This window comes from Taudactylus pleione, unplaced genomic scaffold (assembly GCF_031769625.1).
Source record: "Taudactylus pleione unplaced genomic scaffold, aTauple2 ptg000327l, whole genome shotgun sequence".
Lineage (NCBI taxonomy): Eukaryota > Metazoa > Chordata > Amphibia > Anura > Myobatrachidae > Taudactylus > Taudactylus pleione.
Genome location: NW_028284728.1, coordinates 5,055,791 through 5,076,925, shown reverse-complemented (window position 1 = coordinate 5,076,925; position 21,135 = coordinate 5,055,791). Strand labels below are relative to the sequence as shown.

The window sequence follows — 21,135 nt, the reverse complement described above, 5'->3', positions numbered from 1 at the left end:
TATTTATATTTATGTAAAGGGCTTGTGATACCCTTTCACTCTGTTTGGTGATTAGGCAGCAGATGCTTTAAAGCGCACGGAGGTGATTTCCACTCTTTTATCTATCCCTTCCAACAGTATTTCTAGGCATTTTTATGAGATTCATAAAGGGGACCCTAGCTCTCTTAAGACTTATTGCTATTGAAAAGATCTCCATGACTGCCAGGGGAGGGGATCGTTTTAGACACCTATGTAAACAGGAACTATATTGGATATTCAAAATGGATTCCTTGTATCCTAAGGGTCTAAATGAAATGTTAGAACTCAATTCAGTTTCCTGTTAGAAATCTGTCATTTCCGACAATTCAGGTTCTTTAGAATTTCTGCCATTTCTGTATATTTGCGTTCTTTATACTCTGCCTGAGATATTTTCTTATTTATCTAGACCATTGAGAGATACACAATATATACTTAGACCTCTATATTTGCTTCTAAATTTAGTACTATGCTAGTTGTGTAGTTGATTTGAGTTCATAATATACTGATCACCAATATGTAGTTTTTATTTATATTTCAATTATTTTTAACTCTTTAGTTCAATTATTTATATCCTGTATCAATCAAGATACAATATTTATAATTTTATATTGCTATATAATTTACTATATCGCTACATATTATAATGTCAATCACTATCTGTTGAATAACAGATACGTTACACCAAGAACCAATAGTTTTTGTTTGAATATATGCAATTTTTGTTATACTTTATATACATTTATTATCTATTACGAATACACTCACTTAGATGTTATTGTATTGACATCTCATCAATACGCAGCGTGTTCCATGTGTATACACACAGATCACGTGATGTGTATTGACATCACGTGACCGGGGTGTTTATGCACTCCATACCATGTGACACAGGAGGGCGTCACATGGACGTGTTCGGACCTATTGCTAGTCTTGTAAATGGTTACCATGCAAACGATCCCTCTTCCTCCACAGCAAGTTTATTTATACCACGTTGTTGCAGGGGATCATGAACGGCATGCGGCACAATCTATTACAATCTAGCCGCAAGCTTTTACATATGGAATGATTTTTAGTCTAGGTAAGTCTGTCTCTTTGTATTGGGATATTACGCATGATTAATATGTTGTTTGTATGTCTATAGATCTGTCAATAGTTTGTCAATTTGTGTCAGATGTAATCAGCAGCCATCTTGAGTAACTGCTATAAAAAGGCTCTGCAGCAACCACACCATTACCTTTGATAAAGCTGTGATTTTAACACAGCAAAACGCGTCAGAGATTGGTTGCCTCACTCTCCACCTTCTTCAACTAAAGGAGTGCCAGCCGCATGGTATACCTACGTACCTATCCAGCCATACCAGCTCATCACCATACCTATGCCCAGGGGACCTGATATATGCAAAAGCCTGCCAGCATTGCTAATTAGGACCCCAATTCACAATTGGACTTGGTAATTATTTGGTCTGGACTAACAATACAGCACATGAGCTCCAATACAATTGGAATACAATATGCATCTGAGCACCCATGGACTAGTTATTTGATTGGTGGATGCTCTTTTATTCATATGATTATATGCACTGAAAACTATTTTATTATGTTTTTTATGTATTTAGTAGTTATTAAATAATCCAATTTGTACTTTTTAATAGATTTTCCAGCACTGTTATTCTATTGTTTTGCCTTAATATACAGCTGCTCTTTTGTACGGATCAATTCTGCATTGACATGTATGGTGAGGCTGTCATACCTACTATATTCAATAATACGCAACATCAGCAATCTAATTAACGAAATTGAATGAAAATGAAATACAATTCATACACAGACAATTAAATCAAAATTTACTTGTAATAGTTCGTAAGTGAGTGTGGTTTACAATACATTAAATTCACTTGTTGCAGTCACGACGTCGCTTATGAATCTCTATTTTTATATGGTCCTTACAGAAAAGTCACATTCCTCACATCTGTCGGAATTTTTTCTGTCGTTCTCCCTCGGGCACAACTTTTCAACGTCCTTGTTTCATATCTTGTCTAGGTTGACATACTTTACTGACTTCTTTGACATTGATGACAGTTTTTACAGCAAGTTGAATACTTTTCTGGACTCCGGTGAAACCTCTCGCTATATGTTGCTGCACCAGAGGACGTATCATTTGAAGACATAGTTCTTTAAAGAATAATCGTCTTGAGCATGTTCTTTTCTGCTGATAATCGGGACTCTAGATGCAATATAAAATATAAGCATTTATTGCTCCAATGTTTCATGAAAAGCACGAAAGGCCATCTTCCACATTTTCTGCTTCTTCCTCAAACTCTTTTTGGGTCAAAAATCTTGACATTACACAAGGAACTTTGAAATAAACATGTGAAATCAATGATTTGTTATACATACCACAAGTTTATGTGATAAACTAGCACGTGTCACCACTGACCAGTAACCCCTCCTCTTACATGCTGCGCTAACTGAAAAACCTAGAGAAAGAAATATTTACTCTGATGCAAGTCATGATACAGCATCCTAAGATGCGTCAGATTTGACCCAACTACACAAGTTAATTTTTACAATTAATTGGGTTATTATTTATTAGATCTAAATTCACAATAGCATTACGAATTGACTAAAAGTAAAATACAAAAATTATCAATGATTATCTATAAATATTATTCAGTATGCATATAAAAATCTATGTTTGGGGTAATTTTTTACCCATTTTGGGTATCCGAAGGTTAAGCATATTGATACGTGTACAGGGCATGGCACTGGTCACTCATTAGACCTCTGACCTTTCTCTTTATTTTAACCAGATTGCATACTTATTCCTGTATTTTCAGTGTATTAAATTAATAGTGTACTAAGATAAATATTTTACTGACCCCTCTATACCCTACACTACATCACTGACCACTCTATACCTGACGCTATATCACGGACCCCTCTGTACACTAACCCTACAGATCACAGACCCCTCTATGCCCTACATTACTGACCCCTCTTGTTATAAAAATCTCCCCCTATGTCACTATTAGAAAAAATTAGCAATGCAGACACTTCCCAAATCCCCCGTTCCTTCAAGAAAACCCTCCCTCTTTTCTTTGTAGCCACCTATAGCACTATAACTAACCTTAAGCTCCTATGTGCTCATGGGCTCCACAGTCTCCTGCTTGGGGTTTCTCTTGTGAGGTCGTGGGTTCGATTCCCACCATGGCCCTAACCAGTGGCGAGTCTAGAGGTGGGGATTCAACAAAGTCCAAAATTCAAATAAAGGAGTTACACCAACTGCCATTCCAAACGTTGCCAAACATCACCGGTTGGGACTCACTGGCAGTTGGTGTGATTCCCTTATTTGAATTTTGAACTGTACTGCAGTCCCACCTCCGGAGTCACCACTCGTCCTTAACTATGTGGAATTTGTATATATTCCATGCGGGTTTCCTCTGGGTACTCAGTTTTCCATCCACAATCCAAAAATATACTAATAGGTAATTTATATCCTACACAATTGGTGTTTTTTTTTTTCAAATCTTGTATTGGGGCTCTCAAAGTTAAGTCACAAAATAGGTTTAAAGAGTTTAGATTGATTACATTTATATATGTTGACAGCTAATTTCATGCTAATTGTAATTAGTTTTTCACCTTACTGTGAAATACCTATGTAGTTTTTTGCCACTGTATTTTAATATAAATATTATACATTAGAATAATTCATTATTATTGTGAAACAAGCACGAGTGAAAAGACGATCGATTCGGGAAGTAGATGCAGGCAGGCCAGGAAAGGCACAAATCGCAGAGATAAAAACGCAGGCAGGAGGGTAAAGGTGACTGTAGCGAATAGGCCCAGAATAATCACCAGAAATTATATTTCATGAACTGTGATGAAGCAGCTGCATTTTAATTCCTGTAGCTGACCTATGTTTGGTCACAGAGGGCTGATTGGTATGCTGTGGTTTACGACTTGTGAATCCTTTGAAGACAGCCACGCCAGGAAGAGGGGGTGATAACCATCTAGGTCTATTCTTGCAATTTGAGAAATGTTTACACAACTGCGTCTCATCTCCTAAACAGAGTTATAGGAACCTTTGACCAGTTTAGTAAATTGTGAAATATCGTCCTCTGTCATTAAGAGAAGAATGTGTGCAAGTCACAGCTGGCACTGGGAGAGTTAAACATAAATGTGGGGGCTAGGAGGTCCTCTGCACAAGCATATGAGTGGAGCTCTCCCTACAGTTTGTTCATCTATTGGGGAGCAGACAAAAGTGCTGTGAATGCGCCAGGACCTTCTTATGGGTGAAACCTCCCCACCCAACAGCAGTGCTAAGAACTTTGTGATAAGTTGTCTTAGAAACTCTGAATTATTCTCTTTATTTTTAGAAAATTGCATATATATTCTGCGTGTCATTGTATTAATATTATAACTAAGCCTTGAAAATATATTTTGGATTAAACACATTAATTCTAGCACACTTCTCTGTGATTCTTATTGAATTTGCAAGCCTGTGAGGCCCATGCTACATACCTTTGTGTAACTGAAGGTGATTTATTAATAATTTGTTCGGAGATCGCAAGACTCCAGAGGTAAACTTGCGTGGGGGCAAAAGAATTGTGTATTTTGGTAAGTGACCGAGGTACACCGGCATCAAGACCAGTGATCCAGATTGCTGTATGTGACAGTGACGGATAGAGGAATTACTGTATTTGCACAGTAGATAGCAAATATAAAAAAACAAACAATGGCCCTGATTCAGACCCGCACGCTGCCGCAGGCGTTTTTTTTTTCTACAGGCCGCTCGAAAAGTTGTGGGTGTCCACCCACAGCTTGTGCGAGCGGGCTGGAGACCGTTGCGATTATCGCGACCATCGGGCTTGTGAGGAGACCCTGCTGTAGGGTCTCGGCCTCCGCAAGCCCGAGTGGACTCCCTGCTGTAATAAAGCAGGAAGTCCACTACTGACATCACTAGTGATGTCAGTAGGTCCTCCCACAAACGCCAGGCATTCCTAAGGGAACGCCTGTGTTTGTGCAGTAACCCCCCCCTACCCGCCTACAAAACGGGGCAAGCTGTCACTCACCATTGACAGTCGCCCCGTCTTGTAGCGAGCCCCGCAGCGCATGCGCAGGGCCCAAACATCGAGCCGCTTGCGAGCAGCTCCGAATTGGGTCCTATGTCTGAAACTAAGGTCAAGGTGGCACGACGTGATAATACCTTTAAGACCTCTTATTCTGCTAGTGGTAGGGATTTCATAAAAGCTTCCCGGAAAGTAGTATGCGTTTTGTGTGCACTGTGCTTGTGATTTTTCTCGTGGAGGAATGAATAATATGAAAGCTCACATGAGCACTGCCAAGCACAAGTCATATGCAGAACTGAATAAGGGCTTAGCCTCATCAAAAGCTCTGATGAATGTCTGGGCCAAACCACAGAACCCCACAAACGATGCTACAATAAAAGCAGACGTTCTTTTTCAAGGTTTTGTCTTGCAACATTATTTATTTATTAACAGATTCTTATATAGCGCAGCAAATTCCGTTGCGCTTTACAATTTGAATCAAGATTAAACATTATACTGGGTTGTAAAAGACATACATACATGACATACATAAGGGTAAGAGGGCCCTGCTCGCAAGCTTACAATCTATAGGGAAATAGGTGTTGATACACAAGGAGAGGTGCTATTGCAAATTGGTCCAGCCCAATTGCAGATATTCTTGGTGGGCTGTATAATCCAATCACACTGGAAAGTTGGCCTAGGGTTAGGAGGATGTTCAATTGAAGAAAGAGAAGATGTGATAGGTGTTTACTATAAGAAGAGAGTTAGATAGGGAGCTATAAAAGGTTAGGTGGGCGGTCCTGGAATCTGATAAGCTTGCCTAAAGAGGTGAGTTTTCAGAGAACGCTTGAATGTTTGTAAACTAGTGGAAAGTCTTATTGTGCATGGGAGGGCGTTCCACAGGGAGGGTGCAGCCCGAAAAAAGTCCTGTAACAGTGCATGGGAGCAAGTAATGCGCGGGGATGAGAGACGCAGATCTTGTGCAGAACGGAGATGTCGGGTTGGAAGATATTTTGAGATAAGTGAAGAGATGTATGTTGGTGCGGTTTGGTTAATAGTTTATGTGTGAGTGTAAGTATTTTAAATTGAATACGGTAGAAGACCGGCAGCCAATGGACGGACTGAGAGTGGATCAGCAGACACTGAACGTTTGGTGAGAAAGATCAACCTTGCAGCTGCATTTAAAATGGATTGTAGTGGGGAGAGCCTGTTTTTGGGAAGACCAATAAGGAGACTATTGCAATAGTCAATGCGGGAAATTTTGAGTGCGTGTATAAGAGCTTTTGCAGTGTCTTGCGTAAGATATGGTCGAATTTTGGCTAAGTTTCTTAGATGTATGTAACAGGATTTAGAGACAGATTGAATGTGGGGAACAAAAGACAGTTCAGAGTCAAGGATCACACCTAGGCAGCGAGCTTGTGGGGTGGGTGGATTGTCGAGTTGTCAACAGTAATAGAGATATCAGGTTGGTAACTGCTATTGGCTGGTGGAAATATAATTAATTCTGTTTTGGATATATTAAGTTTGAGGTGGCGAGATGACATCCAAGATGAAATGGCAGAGAGACATTCAGTGACACGGACCAGCACAGATGGTGACAAATCTGGGGAGGATAGGTAAATTTGAGTATCGTCCGCGTACAGATGATACTGAAAACCAAAAGAGCTGATTAGTTTGCCAAGAGAGGTGGCATATATTGAGAAAAGCAGAGGGTCGAATACTGAACCTTGTGGTACTCCAACTGATAGAGGTAGCGAAGTGGAGGTAGAATCAGAAAAGCGAACAGTGAAAGAGCGATTAGATAGGTAAGATGAGAACAAAGAAAGGGCTGTGTCTTGAAGACCTATGGATTGTAGTGTTTGTATGAGAAGAGAGTGGTCAACAGTGTCAAAGGCAGCTGAGAGATCTAGAAATATTTGAAGTGAATAATGGCCTTTAGCCTTGGCTGTGACCAGATCATTTACTACCTTAACCATAACTCACCCTTTGCAGTGAATGACAGCTTCATTAAGATGGTTTTCAAGATGTTTCCCGATAGTGAGATAGCAAAACGATATTCATATGCACACAAAGGCTAGTCACTTAATTCAGTGCATTGGAAAATAAAGTATTGGTGAAATAAAAATATAGCTGACAACAGATTCTAGAGAAAAAGTAAAATGGTATGCTCTTAGCACTGATCGTCTGATATCGATTATTATCCTTTATTTACATGGCGCCACAAGTGTTCCGCAGCGCCTTACAAAGTACATAAACAAATAATTTGACAACTGACTTACAGTAAAAAATAGGACAAGGACAATGATAATATACATTGATACATAAGTGACCATAACACCTAGATATGCAACAGAGCGTAAGCAACCAAGTGTTAGGTGCCCTGGTGGCGGATAAGAAGGTGAAAGTAAAGAAACGAGAAGCAAAAGAGGGCAGAGATGTAAATGGGAGAGGAATGGGTGAGGGCTTTGTAAACAAGTGTGAGAACCTTGAATTGGGTTCTAAAAGGGAAGGGGAGCCAGTGGAGGGTTTGTAGAAGAGGGGAGGCAGATGTAGAGCGTTTGGAGCGGAAGATGAGTCGAGCAGCAGCATTGAGGACAGACTGGAGAGGCGAGAGATGGGAGTTGGGGAGGCCAGATAGGAGAAGGTTACAGGAGTCCAATCTGGATATGACAAGTTAGTGTATGAGGGTTTTTTTGGCATCCTGGGTGAGAAAGGGTCTAATCTTGGAAATATTTTTGAGATGGAAGCGACAGGACTGTGAGAGGCTCTGGATATGTGGTTTGTAGGAGAGGGAGGAGTCCAGGATAACTCCAAGACAGCGCACTTTGGGGCTAGAAGAGATAGTTGTGCCATCAATTGTTAAAGAAATAGTGGGAAGTGAGGTTATGTTGGAGGGTGGAAAATTGATCAGCTCAGTCTTAGACATATTAAGTTTAAGAAATCGCTGGGACATCCAGGAAGAAATAGAGAGACAGTTGGAGATACGAGTGAGGAGAGAGGTCAGGGTAGGAAAGGTAGATCTGAGTATCATCAGCATAGAGATGATAATGGAGGTCAAAAGAGCGGATGAGTTCACCTAGAGAGGACGTACAGAGGGAGAATAGTAGAGGTCCAAGAACGGAACCTTGGGGAATACCTACTGTAAGAGGCTGTGGTGGGGAAGAGGAGTCATGAGAAGAGACAGAGAAGGACCGGTCTGAGAGGTAGGACGACAGCCAGGAGAGAGCAGTGTCACGTAAAGCAAGGGAGTGAAGGATTTGCAGCAGGAAAGGGTGGTCAACAGTGTCGAAGGCAGCAGAGAGGACAAGGAGAATAAGCAGAGAGTAATGGCCCTTGGATTTGGCAGCAAGGAGGTCATTGCTGACTTTTGTGAGGGCAGTTTCAGTGGAGTGGAGAGAACGGAAGCCAGACTGAAAAGGATCAAGGAGGGAGTGGGAGGAAAGAAAGGTGGTAAGGCGTTTGTAAACAACACGCGCAAGGAGCTTGGAGGCAAAATGGAGGAGAGAGATGGGACGGTAGTTGGAGAGAGTGTTGGGATCAAGGGTAGGTTTTTTAAGAATGGGGGAGACTATCGCATGTTTGAATGCAGAAGGGACAGTGCCAGATGAGAGGGAGAGATTGAGGAGGTGGGCAAGATGGGAACAGGCACAAGGAGAGAGGTAGCAGAGGAGACGTGAAGGGATAGGGTCAAGGGGGGAGGTAGAAAGGGGAGAGGACTGGATGAGAGCCAAGACTTCCTCTCCAGATACAGGGGAGAAGGCTGTCAGAGTCGGTGAAATAGATGGAGATGGGTGATCAGGGAAAGAAGGAGGTGTAGAGCAGGGGGACTGGTGGGATGTGATGTCCTGACGTATGGAATCGATTTTGGATGTAAAGTAGGTAGCAAAGTGGTGTGGAGAGAGGAGGGAGTTGAAGGTGGTGAAGAGACGCTGGGGATTTGAGGACTGGGAGGAAATGAGGTTCTTGAAATAGGACTGTTTAGAGAGGGAAAGGGCAATACTATAGGATGAGAGCATAAATTTGAAGTGGAGAAAATCTGCCTTAGAGCGTGATCTTCTCCACTGTCGCATGGCGGTTCTTGAACACTTTTGCAGATATCTGGTGCATTTGGAATGCCAGGGTTGTAGTGTGGATCTGCGAGGGTGAGTAGTGATTGCCGGCGCAACAGAGTCCAGAGCAGAAGGGAGGCATTGTATAGCAAAACAGCTTGTTCAGGACAGGAGAGAGAGAGGATAGGGGAGAGAAGCGAGTCAAGTAGGGAAGATTACATTGATAGCCTCAATGTTACGCTTAGTGATGGTGGCCTTTGGAGGTAGAGGAGAGGAGGGAGAGAGAGATAGGTTAAAAGAGAGAAGGTGATGATCAGAGAGGGGGAATGGAGAGTTGGAATAATTAGAAATATTACAGCGGTGAGTGAAGACTAGATCAAGTGAGTGCCCACTCACATGTGAGGATGAGGTGGTCCATTGGGAGAGACCAAATGAAGATGTGAGGGTAAGGAGTTTGCAGGCAGAGGATTCTGTAGGGATATCAATTGGAATATTGAAGTCACCAAGGATAATGGAGGGGAAGTCAGAGGAGAGAAAGTGAGGGAGCCAGGAAGCAAAGTAGTCTAGGAACTTAGAGGGAGGGCCAGGGGGACAGTAAATGACAGCTACTCGCAGGTGTACTGGTTGGAAGAGGCATATAGCGTGAACCTCAAATGTAGGGAATGTAAGGGATGGTTCAGAGGGTAGGAGTAAACCTGGGGATAGGAGGACCCCCACACCACCACCATGGCGACCCCCGGGCCGAGGGGTGTGAGAGAAGGTGAGGCCCCCAGAAGAGCGAGCTGCAGGGGAATTGGTGTCAGAGGGTGAAATCCAGGTTTCAGTAATGGCTAGGAGATGCAAGTTTTTGGAAATTAAAAGGTCATGGGTGGGAACTAGTTTATTACAGACTGATCTGGCACTCCAGAGGGCACAAGATAGAGGGACAGTGTTTATGGGAGAGATGTGAATGAGATTATCAGGGTTGCTGTGACGAGAAGGTGAGATTAATTTGGGTGACCGAGATGAATGTAGTGGAGAGATTGTGCGGGAACCAGTGTTGGGAAGGGAACCTGAAGGTGGTGGACAGGGAGGGAGTTTAATGAGATGTGGGGTGGCATGGCGTGGAGACGAGGCTTGGATGAAGGATTAGCGGTGGGGTAGTAGGACCCAGGTGGGGTAGAAGAGAACAAATGCGGAGTAATGGGAGAGGAGAGGGAGGAAGGCAGACAGAGGAGGGGAGATAAAGGAAGGAGGAGGTGGAGGAGATAAGGGGTAAATGATAAAGGTTGAAGGGGGCAAAGCAGTGGATCAGGTATACACTGAGTGGAGGAGGGATTGGATGAAAACATGGTTATGGTGTGGCTGGGTAGAGTTTGGGGAGGAAATCTAGATGTAGGAATAGAGTATGAATGTAAGAGAAAGTGAAGGAGATTTGCAGAGAAACAAGTAAAAGTACAGTGGAAGGTGTATCTGTGTAATGATAAAAGGTTATAATTGAGTGAAGGAAAAATGGAGATTTATACCCCTTTTCCACCAAAATTCCGGGTCTGACCTGGAGTTGGAACAGAGTTCCTATCCGGATCAGACCCGGAATTTAGCCGGGGCCGACTCGGGATATTCCCGAGTCGGAGCCACTCACACCGGACTCGGGTCTGCATAAACCCGGCTTTCCCGGCGTGAAAGTGGACGCTTGGAGATGACGTCATCTCCAAGCGCCACTGAAGCCGGACCAATCGGCCGGCTTGCAGCGCACTCCAGGTCATCGTGACCCGGAGTGCGCTGTTCTCACAGCAGGGTTTCACGCCTGTGTTAAACCCTGCTATTTACCTGGGTTGGATTGCCGGGTCACTCGACCCGGCAATCCAACCCTCTCCCCTTTTACACCAGGGAGCTGCCCGGGTTAATCCTGCAATAACCCGGGTTTTAGCTCCGGTGTAAAAGGGGTATTAGTGGGGAAGAAATGTAATATTAAAGTAAACTGTGTTAGAAGACAGATGACAGGTTTGGCAAATAATTAAGGTAGAGATAAACTGAAATTGGCACAGATACAGTACATTAAGCTGTAAAATATTTGTGAAATCAGAGAGCCAGCACAAATATTAGCAAGTAAAGTATTAAGTTCTTAGAGTGAGCAAACAGTCCAGTGATTAATGTTCAGGTTAAGCAGACAGCAGTTGCTGGTAGAGAAGAGATTGTGAATTTACATATCTTGTTTAGTCTTTGTCCAGATGTTCAGGTTTTTGGATGTGTTGAGGTTAGAGTGGTCTCCTTCTGTTTGACTTCGGTTTAACGCCAAAATATGGTTAAAGCACACTTGTAAAATTATGCACTTATTAATATTATGCACCAGCAGCCACGGCCTGCAGCCTCATGGAGTTTATATCCTATCAAACTTCCCTGGATCTACCCTTATTCTCTGAAGAGGAGAGAATTGATAAATTTTGGCATGATGTAGCAGAGCTTACAGCAACTGTGCAACCCTAATTTAAATTGCTTTCACAATTAGCTAAATATATTCTGCTCATTCCACATAGCAATTGCTTTCTGTGAAAGTATATTTAGTAAGGTCAGAAATAACACAAATGAGATACGAAGTTTCCCAATCGGTGGAAGGTCACGCTTCAGATGGAGCCTGTGCAGACTCTACAGGTATCAGGAACAACCCCTGTGCCGTGTTGGCCTCCAAAATTAATGTATTTAAGAGTACAACATGCACAAAATGGTCACCATCAGATGATCTGCTAAAAAGGCAAAGTCTGCAACTTACAAGAGTTTACCATCAATTAAGATTCAAAACAGTGTCTTCTGTTTCTTCATTAGCTGTTTATGACTATACATAAAATATAGCGTTCCCGCTAGGCTGTTTTAGCGGGGCGCGGCGCCCAGCCCTCCTTCTGCCCTCGAGCTGGAAGAATACATTAATTGAAGAGACAGGGAGCAGTGTCTAAGGTCTTCTCCTTCAGCCTAGGTCATTGTGGGTATGTTGCCTTTCCCTTGGCGGGCAGCGCGGTCACACAATGTGGGTCCATGCTAGCCACTTATCTTCTATCCTCACAGGCAGCACATACTACTGTCACCGCCCGCACTGCACAGTTCAGGAGGGAAAAGCAACAAGGGGAGTATGCAACTCCCATCCTCTCCTCAATTCTCCTACTATAATGTGTAAGCCTTGAGGTGCATACGCACTGGGCGATATTTTGGATGACGGAACAATAACGATATCGTTATCATTCAGTCGTCCAAAATACTGTTCATATTTTGCGCAAAATAAAGATGAACGATAGCGACCAGCGATGCGCGCTCCCGCTGGTCGTTTGTCTTTGTCGTTCATCGTCCGAAAATGCAGGCCAACCTGACGATATTGTCAGGTTTTTGCATGTTCGGGAATAAGGGAAGGAGCCCGGCACTGAGCGATATCGTTCAATAGTTGTGCTCAGTGTCGTTAACGACACTGAGCACACCCCTGCCGGGGACTAGACGATGTCGCTCAAGGAGCAAACGCCTTAAAGGGGCATTACTGTGTTGCATAATGGGCACTACTACTGCATGACCTAACGTGTTATAAGGGCCACTACTATTGTGTAGTATAATATAAGGGTACTACGGTGCGGTACACTACACTGATCGAATGGGGGGGGCCCTATGGACACAACCCCTTTGAGTGGCCACTCCTGCTTTTCCCGGCGCACGCATAACTGTAACCTTAAATTTTCCATACCCCCACTTCAAAATTCCCACTTCGACGACTGGTTTCAAGAGTAACTTTATCTTGAAATGTTGGCAGGTATGAAATAGACGATATTAGAACATTCTTGTTATGAAATTTTCAGTAAAAGAAAAAAAGTTATCACCCAGAGCCCTGCAGCCGCCATTATACAGACTCACTCACCGACGCTTCTCACAGACTGAGCCTGGCCCTGCAGCCGCCATTACACGGACCCCGACGCACAGCGACTGTCTGTGTCAGGTAGTGCCAGCAGCAGCAGCCATCCCGCCTGATCACGTGGGTAAGTATCGGACTGGAGCTGCCAGGAGATAAGCGGCGGCCAGTGATTGGTCGTCGCCTCGGGGAGGCCCCGCCCCGGAAAACGGTGCGCTCTGCTATCCTGCCAGCTGTGGGCTTCTTCTTGTTGTGCCTTTAAGCAAGATGGCGGCGCTGACAGCGGACGGGATCCGGCTGAGTGCGGTGAGTGTGCGGGCTGGACGTGCCGGGGCTCCGGGGGGCGTGCCATGTAATGCCCTAATAATACCCAGTGACTGTAGCCAGCGCTGAGCCTGCTGACATGCGGCGCTGGTTAGAGTAGCCAAGCCAGTGCAGATAGGCTGCCTGGGACTGACTGTGTGAGGGAACTCCAAGAAGTCCAATAATAACCAGCTAAGTGTGTTTCTCTAGTCTCTGCTGTACCCCATGGTGTGGGCACTGAGACTGTGTATGTCAGGGGTTCCGGGGGCTGCCTCCCTTGCTCCATGCAAGGGGCTGCGTTTAGTATGGGGGGGCTGTATTTCACCATGCAGGGGGCTGCGTTTAGTATGGGGGGGCTGTATTTCACCATGCAGGGGGCTGCGTTTAGTATGGGGGGCTGTATTTCACCATGCAGGGGGCTGCGTTTAGTATGGGGGCGCTGTATTTCACCATGCAGGGGGCTGCGTTTAGTATGGGGGGCTGTATTTCACCATGCAGGGGGCTGCGTTTAGTATGGGGGGGCTGTATTTCACCATGCAGGGGGCTGCGTTTAGTATGGGGGGCTGTATTTCACCATGCAGGGGGCTGCGTTTAGTATGGGGGGCTGTATTTCACCATGCAGGGGGCTGCGTTTAGTATGGGGGGCTGTATTTCACCATGCAGGGGGCTGCGTTTAGTATGGGGGCGCTGTATTGCTCCATGCAGTGTGCTGCAGTGAGTATGGAGGGCTGTTTTGCTCCATTCTGGGGGCTGCAGTGAGTTTGGGGGGCTGCATTGTTCCATGCTCAGGTGCAGAGGATCAGAAGGCTGCATTGTTCCATGCTGGGGGTGCAGGAGGTCTGAGGGCTGCAGTGTTGAATGTTGGGGGTGCAGTGGGTCTGGGGACTGTATTGCTCCGTGCAGGGAAGTCTGAGCTCTGCAGTGCTCCATGCTGGGAAGCCGGGGTTAGTTTCGAGGGTTACATTGCTTCATGCTGGGGGTGCAGTGAGTTCTGATGGCTACATTATTACATATTGAGCGTGTAGGAGGCCTTGGGGGGTGCAGTCACTTCTGATGGCTGCATTCTTCCATGCTGGGGGTGTAGGAGTCTCTGGGGGTACATTGCTCCATGCTGGGGGTGCAGTGACTTCTGATGGCTGCATTGTTCCATGCTGGGCGTGTAGGAGCCCCTGGGGGCTGCATTGTTCCATGCTGGGGGTGCAGTGAATGTGGGGGTCGGGTGGCTTTATTGCTCTATGCTATAATGATCTGTCTGGATATTTGTACATAAGAGTTAATTGTGTGTGTATAGTGTCGGGTGCAGGTGGTTTCGTTTTCGCTTCCTGGTCTGACAGCTTGTTTAGAAGTAAAGCAGTATGTAGTTATTTATTACTGAATCAAATAATGTTGCTACATTGTTTGCATATTGTCTCTATCACTGACAGCAGCCTGGGTACCTTTTGTAATACACCCTATCGGCTGGTTATAGAACGTTTTGTTTGCAACATGTTAGACGAGTGAATCTTATTACGAGTGTGGGTAAAAGCCGGAAACATAGTAAAATGCATTGAAAAAGGCAGAAACCATATTAAATGTATTGAAAAAGCCGGAAATCCTATTAAGGACTATATCCAATTAGCTGTGAAAAATTTACACTTGTTTAAACTTTTAACCAAAAATGCGTATCGTGCTATCCTATTAGCCGTGGATTTTCGCACATGCGAATTTTGCGCAGTTAAAAGCGGAAAATAGTTTTTACTATCTCAGAGCAGGTGAAAAAATTTGCAAAACCCCTAGTTTGAGCTAAAAATGTGGGGGCAATTTTCTGAACCCTTTGAAGTCCCATAATGACTAATTATGTTAAAATATATATTTTTTATTAACTTAATTCCCCATAATGTTATTTTGGGGTTCAAAATGTAAAAAGTGTTAGAAAATGGGTTTTAAGTAGCGTGGTAGGTATTTTGGGGGCTGTATGGATGGGAAAAGTGTTTTTGGGATTGCAGATGGCTGCAGCAGATGTATTTTTATCTTTTTGTACCCATAAATTAATAAAACACGTATACTAGCACCCAGTTTATTTACCCCTAATTTAACTGCAGCATTTATTTTACCCAAAAACTTGCTTTCCATCATTTTTCCACTGTTATAGAGAAATGAATAAATAACAGCCATTTGACCCCATTTAAAAACTAAACTATTACCCAATGTTAGTTTACCTTTTTTGGGGGGTACAGGCACATTTCCCAATTTTCAGGCACACTTTTTGGCAAATTATTTTTAAGGCAAATGCCGCATTGCGTTTTTTATAATAGGATTGCCCGAAAATCTGCATATGCGATAGCGGCAAAAAGTGACACATTCGAGCGAAGGGTGCAAAAAGATTGTACATGCAAAAACATAACCTATTATGATTTCCAGCTTTTTAAATACATTTACTATGGATTTCCGTCTTTTTTTTTTTTTTTCATACATTTACTATGATTTCCGGCTTTTCTAATACATTTAATGTAGATTTCCGGCTTTTTCAATACCGTTACTATGGATTGTCAGCTTTTTCAATACATTTACTATGATTTCTGGCTTTTACAAGGTATAAACAGATAAGTGTGATTACGTAAATGTGCTCTTTGGGTTGCCTTATTTTATGCACCCGAGCAGCCGTAGTGAATACATATTAGGCAGATATGCAGCAAATTATTCAAAATCACATGGTTTTTAAAAGGCTGTAAACACCTTAAATTGGAGTTTCTGTTTCATCCTAACTGCTTAATGACACTGGATATTGCAATTATTGGATAATTGTAAATATATATATATTTATTTTATTTTTATTTATTTTTTTGTAGAATGAATACATATTTAATTTACTTGGGTTAAACGTCAAAGTAATTGTGACCGGATGACCTTGCCCCGCCATGAGATCAGATATTCAATTCACTGACTTTGAATAGAGGGTGGGTACACGTCCCTGAGTATCCTGAGTGAGCTTCACCACTCCTAGGGATTCCCTCTCACCGTCTGTAACTGCCTGTTACGGACTCCCACTTCGTAGTGAGCGGGTACTGTGCTGCCACCACCAGGGTCCTACACTGATACCCGGAAACACTTTGCCCAGACTCCTACACTGCCACTTGGAACTGCTTACTTCTGGGTATGTGTGGGCGCCATTAACCAGTCCGCACAGAATAGCTGACAGAGGATTTTAGCTTGGAGATGCTTGGCTTAATCCAGAATACCTAGAGAACGGAATAGCGTTTTGTGGTATTCTGGTGGTCGCAGGATACAGCTGATGAAGGCATGATGTTTATTGCTCATAACTCTTTTTTTTTTTTTTTTTTTAAAGTCCCTAGCGGAAGGTGCTTGGGGCAAATCACAGCATACAGATGTGCAATGCTTTATGTTCAGAGGATACACACAAACTCAGGGATCACAGGCCCTGTTTTTACCCCATTTGAACACACAGTATCACAGGGGGATTAAAGCCTGCCCTTGGTCCCTTAACTGATCAAGCTGTGTGCATGCGCTGTGCATACATATGTTTAGCAGGATGTAGTTATGAGATCGGCTGCCGCGACGCTGCCGTTCTCAATACCGACGGGAAGCCCGACAAGGGACTTAAGATTGGCATCCTTTTGCCTCCTTTTCTTTGGCCATGCCCCCTTTTTGGCCGAATTGCCCGATCTCTAGGTCCGGCGCTCTGCCTGCTGCCGGACCTAGAGATAGTGAACACTATGAACATCTCATGGACTGTTAACAAAGACTTGCTCATTTCACACTGGGCATTTGCTAGGTCAGGATAATCATCTCATTGCCTAGAAGATGGCAATTCCTCATACATTCCTGTAAGTTCATCGTGCCTAACTTTAAACATGCGTTTCCCAAACATGGCGATTCTAGAACTGTGCACAGCACATTAAAAATAACATGTTAAAATACATTAACACATTATCTGCAAACTGCTGATCTTTTGCTAACACAGCCCTGTAGTCCTGGCTGCTGAGCTGCACATTAGCTTAAATGCATTAATTTATATTTTAAAACGTGTATGTTCGAAGGGCACGGGGGCAGGGGGCCTGGCTGGGAAAAGTGCACTTTCGTGAGTGACGTGGTCACTGTGGGGGTGTGCCCAGCACTCATGGAGATGTTGGACTACCCCCATGCGCAAGGCATCAATTCACCCGATGGTGATTGTTTAACAGTAACTCCCATTCCCCCCCCCCACACACTGCATCCTGCGGGTGGGGATGGCACCTGGTAGGTTGATTTAGTGAGATGCTTCAATAAGGGCAGGACATGTTTTGGCACCGCTAAAACAGCCTAGCGGGAACACTGCATACACATACATTCCTTCGCGTTTTAAGCACGCTAGCCGCAGTTCCCAGCGCTGGAACATGCCTAAGCCGTGATCCAGCAACATGCAGAGGACAGCCTTATACTGCAGCCTGGGACTAGGCACTCCCGGCTGCAGTGATGCACTTTGCCCCCAGCTAATACATTTCTCAGGTGCAGTGCATCAGGGGTTGATACATCTTGCATCACTGCTGCCTGACTTAGCTCTGCGGCACACATTTAACCAAAGCATTAACTATACATTTACATGGTGCCGATAGTTCATATGAAAATTGCGCTGCAGCACAAGGGATTAACCCACTCAGTGCCGTGGCTGCCAACTGCGCCATGCGGGCTAGGTTCCAGCCACAGTAATGAACAATTTAATTTCCCCTTTTTATAATTTGCAGTTATTGCAAAAGAATGAGGAAGTCTTGTGCATTTTTGTTAAGTTATTTATATAGAAAACACTTATTCTGAAGCGTTTTATAGATATTTCATTCATTTACCTCAGTCTCTGCCCCACTGGAGCTTAATAGTTCTGTATTCCCTAATATGTGGAGACTCACACACATAACAGGGTTATTTTTTTTTTTATTCAGAGGAAACCCATGGAAATGGAAGCAGGACATACAAACTCCACACACATAAGGCCTTGGTTAGTTATGGAGCTCATGACCTTTTTGCTTTGAGGCACTACTGTGCTGCCCAGAGCACTTCATGGAGGGGGTTCAGCCCCCAAAAAGCCCTGTAACCATGAATGTCAGCAGGTAATGTGTGTGGATGAGAGATGCAGAGCTTGCGTACAGTGGCAAGGTTCTTTCATATAAGCGAAGAGATGTAATTTGGCTGAAAGCCTTACATTTTAGCAGAAGTATTTCATATTGAATTTGGTAAATACAGGCAGTCAATGTAGGGTCTGATGAGAGTGGAGCAACAGAAGAACATTCTGTGTGGAAGATCAGCCTCGCTGCTGCATTCAAAATAGAGGTGTAAGGGGTATATTTACTAAGGTCAGAGTTTATAGCAGTGGAGTTGTTGCCCATAGCAACCAGTCAGATTTTAGCTTCTAGAGTCTACTAGATAAAAGGTAAGTAGAATCTGGTGGCTATGAGCAACTTCTCCACTTCTATAAACCCGCACTTTAGTAAATATACCCCTCAGGGTGACTGTTTAGGGCAAGGACCAGTAAGGAGATTGTTGCAATAATCAAAGCGGAAGATGCATTAAAGTTCTTGCAGTGCCTTGTATGAGATTTGTGTTCCGGGTATGTTTCTGAGATGTATGTAACATGATTTGGATACAGGATGAATGTGGGGAGTGATGGACAGTTTAGAGTCAATGATAACATCTAGGCAGCAAGTTTGAAGGTTTGGTTTATTGTGGTGTTGTCAACTGAAATAGAGGTGTCAGGTCTGTAACTGCTGTTGGCCGGTGGAAATGTTATTAACTCTGTTATTGAAAGATTGAGTTGGGGAGATGACATTCGGGATAAAATGACAAAGGCATTAAAGAATAAGTAACCAACACACATTGTGAGAGATCTGGGTAGGCTATTTCAATTTCAGTAGGATCTGCATACAGATTTATTTATTTATTTATTAACAGTTTCTTATATAGCGCAGCATATTCCGTTGCGCTTTACAATTGTAATCATTGATAGAACAAAACAGGGTAATAACAGACAGACATAGAGGTAAGAGGGCCCTGCTTGCAAGCTTACAATCTATAGGGAAACAGGCATTGATACACAAGGATAGGTACTATATATATTGCAATTTGGTCTGGCCAGAATGCAGAGTTTCTTGGTGGGCTGCATGATCCAGTCACACAGGAATGTCGGCAAAATGTCAGGAGTATGTGAAAGAAAGGCAATATGTGAGGTTATGTGTGGACTGGGAGAGGGGATGTGATAAGACATGGAAGCTATGAAGGTTATGTGGTCGGTTCTGGAATCTGATAAGCTTGTCTGAAGAGGTGAGTTTTCAGGGAACGCTTGAAGGATTGAAGAGTAGAGGTAAGTCTTATTGTGTGTGGTAAGGCATTCCATAGAGTGGGTGCAGCCCGAAGAAAGTCCTGTAACCGTAAATGGGAGCAAGTAATGCATGTGGATGAGAGACGCAGTTCTTGTGCTGAGCGGAGAGGTCGGGTTGGGAGATATTTTGAGATGAGTGAAGAGATGTATGTTGGTGTAATTCGCTTAATGGCCTTATGTGTAAGTAACAGTATTTTGTATTGAATACGGTAGAAAACCGGCAACCAATGGAGGGACTGACAGAGCGGGGCAGCAGACGATGAACGTTTGACAAGGAAGATAAGCCTCGCAGCTGCATTCTTAATGGATTGTAATGGCGATAGCCTGTTTTTGGGAAGACCAGTAAGGAGACTATTGCAATAGTCAATGCGGGAAATAATGAGTGCATGGATTATAGTTTTTACAGTGTCTTGTGTGAGATATGGTCGAATTTTGTATATGTTTTTTAGATGTATGTAACATGATTTTGAGACAGATTGAATGTGGGGAACAAAGGACAATTCAGAATCAAGGATGACACCAAGGCAGCGAGCTTGTGGGGTGGGGTGGATTGTTGAGTTATCAACAGTGATAAAGAGATCAGATTGGTAACTGTTATTGGCTGGTGGAAATATAATTAATTCTGTTTTAGAAATATTAAGTTTCAGGTAGCGAGATGACATCCAAGATGAAATGGCAGAAATACATTCAGTGACACGGACCAATACAGATGGTGATAAATCTGGAGAGGATAGGTAGATTTGAGTATCATCCGCATACAGATGGTACTGAAATCCAAAAGAGCGGATTAGTTTGCCAAGAGAGGTGGTATAGATTGAGAATAGCAAAGGACCTAAGACAGAGCCTTGCGGTACTCCAACTGATAGAGGTAGCGAAGAGGAGGCAGAATCAGAAAAACGAACAGAAAAAGAGCGATCAGATAGGTAGGAAGAGAACCAAGAAAGGGCTGTGTCCTTAAGACCTAGGGATTGTAATGTTTGTACGAGAAGAGAGTGGTCAACAGTGTCAAAAGCAGCAGAGAGATCTAGAAGAATTAGGAGTGAGTAATGGCCTTTAGCCTTGGCAGTGACCAAATCATTTACTACCTTAGTCAGTGCTGTCTCTGTGGAGTGCTGGGAACGGAAGCCAGACTGAAGTGGGTCCAATAAGTTGTGGGTGTTAAGAAAGTGTGTGAGGCGGGTGTAGACAAGTCTCTCCAGTAGCTTGGAGGGGCATGGGAGCTGGGAGATAGGACGGTAATTAGAGAGAGTGTTAGGGTCAGAATTTTGTTTTTTCAGAATGGGAGTAATCACTGCATGCTTGAACAGTGATGGAAAGATGCCAGTAGAAAAAGAGAGATTACAGATTTTAGTTAGGGTTGGGATGAGCACAGGAGACAGAGCTTTACTAATTTGTGAGGGTATAGGATCTAGAGGAGAGGTAATCGAATAGGAGGATGAGAAGAGTGTAGATACTTCATCTTCATTTGTGGGGTCAAATGAAGAGAATGTGCCAGAGGGTTCAGGTAGGG

The 21,135-nt window shown here is 43.6% G+C and overlaps 1 protein-coding gene and 1 long non-coding RNA gene across 2 annotated transcripts in view; one reads left to right on the top strand and one right to left on the bottom strand.

The window, feature by feature from the left end:
* Positions 1 to 1,844: 1,844 nt before the first annotated feature.
* Positions 1,845 to 13,237, bottom strand: LOC148509419 (uncharacterized). The gene is made up of 2 exons (XR_015869441.1): positions 12,986 to 13,237; positions 1,845 to 2,241 (listed from the first exon to the last, which is right to left on the bottom strand). It is a non-coding gene; the product is annotated as an uncharacterized LOC148509419 (long non-coding RNA).
* Positions 13,179 to 21,135, top strand: part of MORC3 (MORC family CW-type zinc finger 3) — a 74,101-nt gene continuing 66,144 nt past the window's right edge. Inside the window, exon 1 of the mRNA XM_088443161.1 lies at positions 13,179 to 13,282. Coding sequence (XP_088299287.1) covers positions 13,244 to 13,282 — 39 coding nt within the window. The 5' untranslated portion in view covers positions 13,179 to 13,243. The remainder of the gene's footprint in view (positions 13,283 to 21,135) is intronic.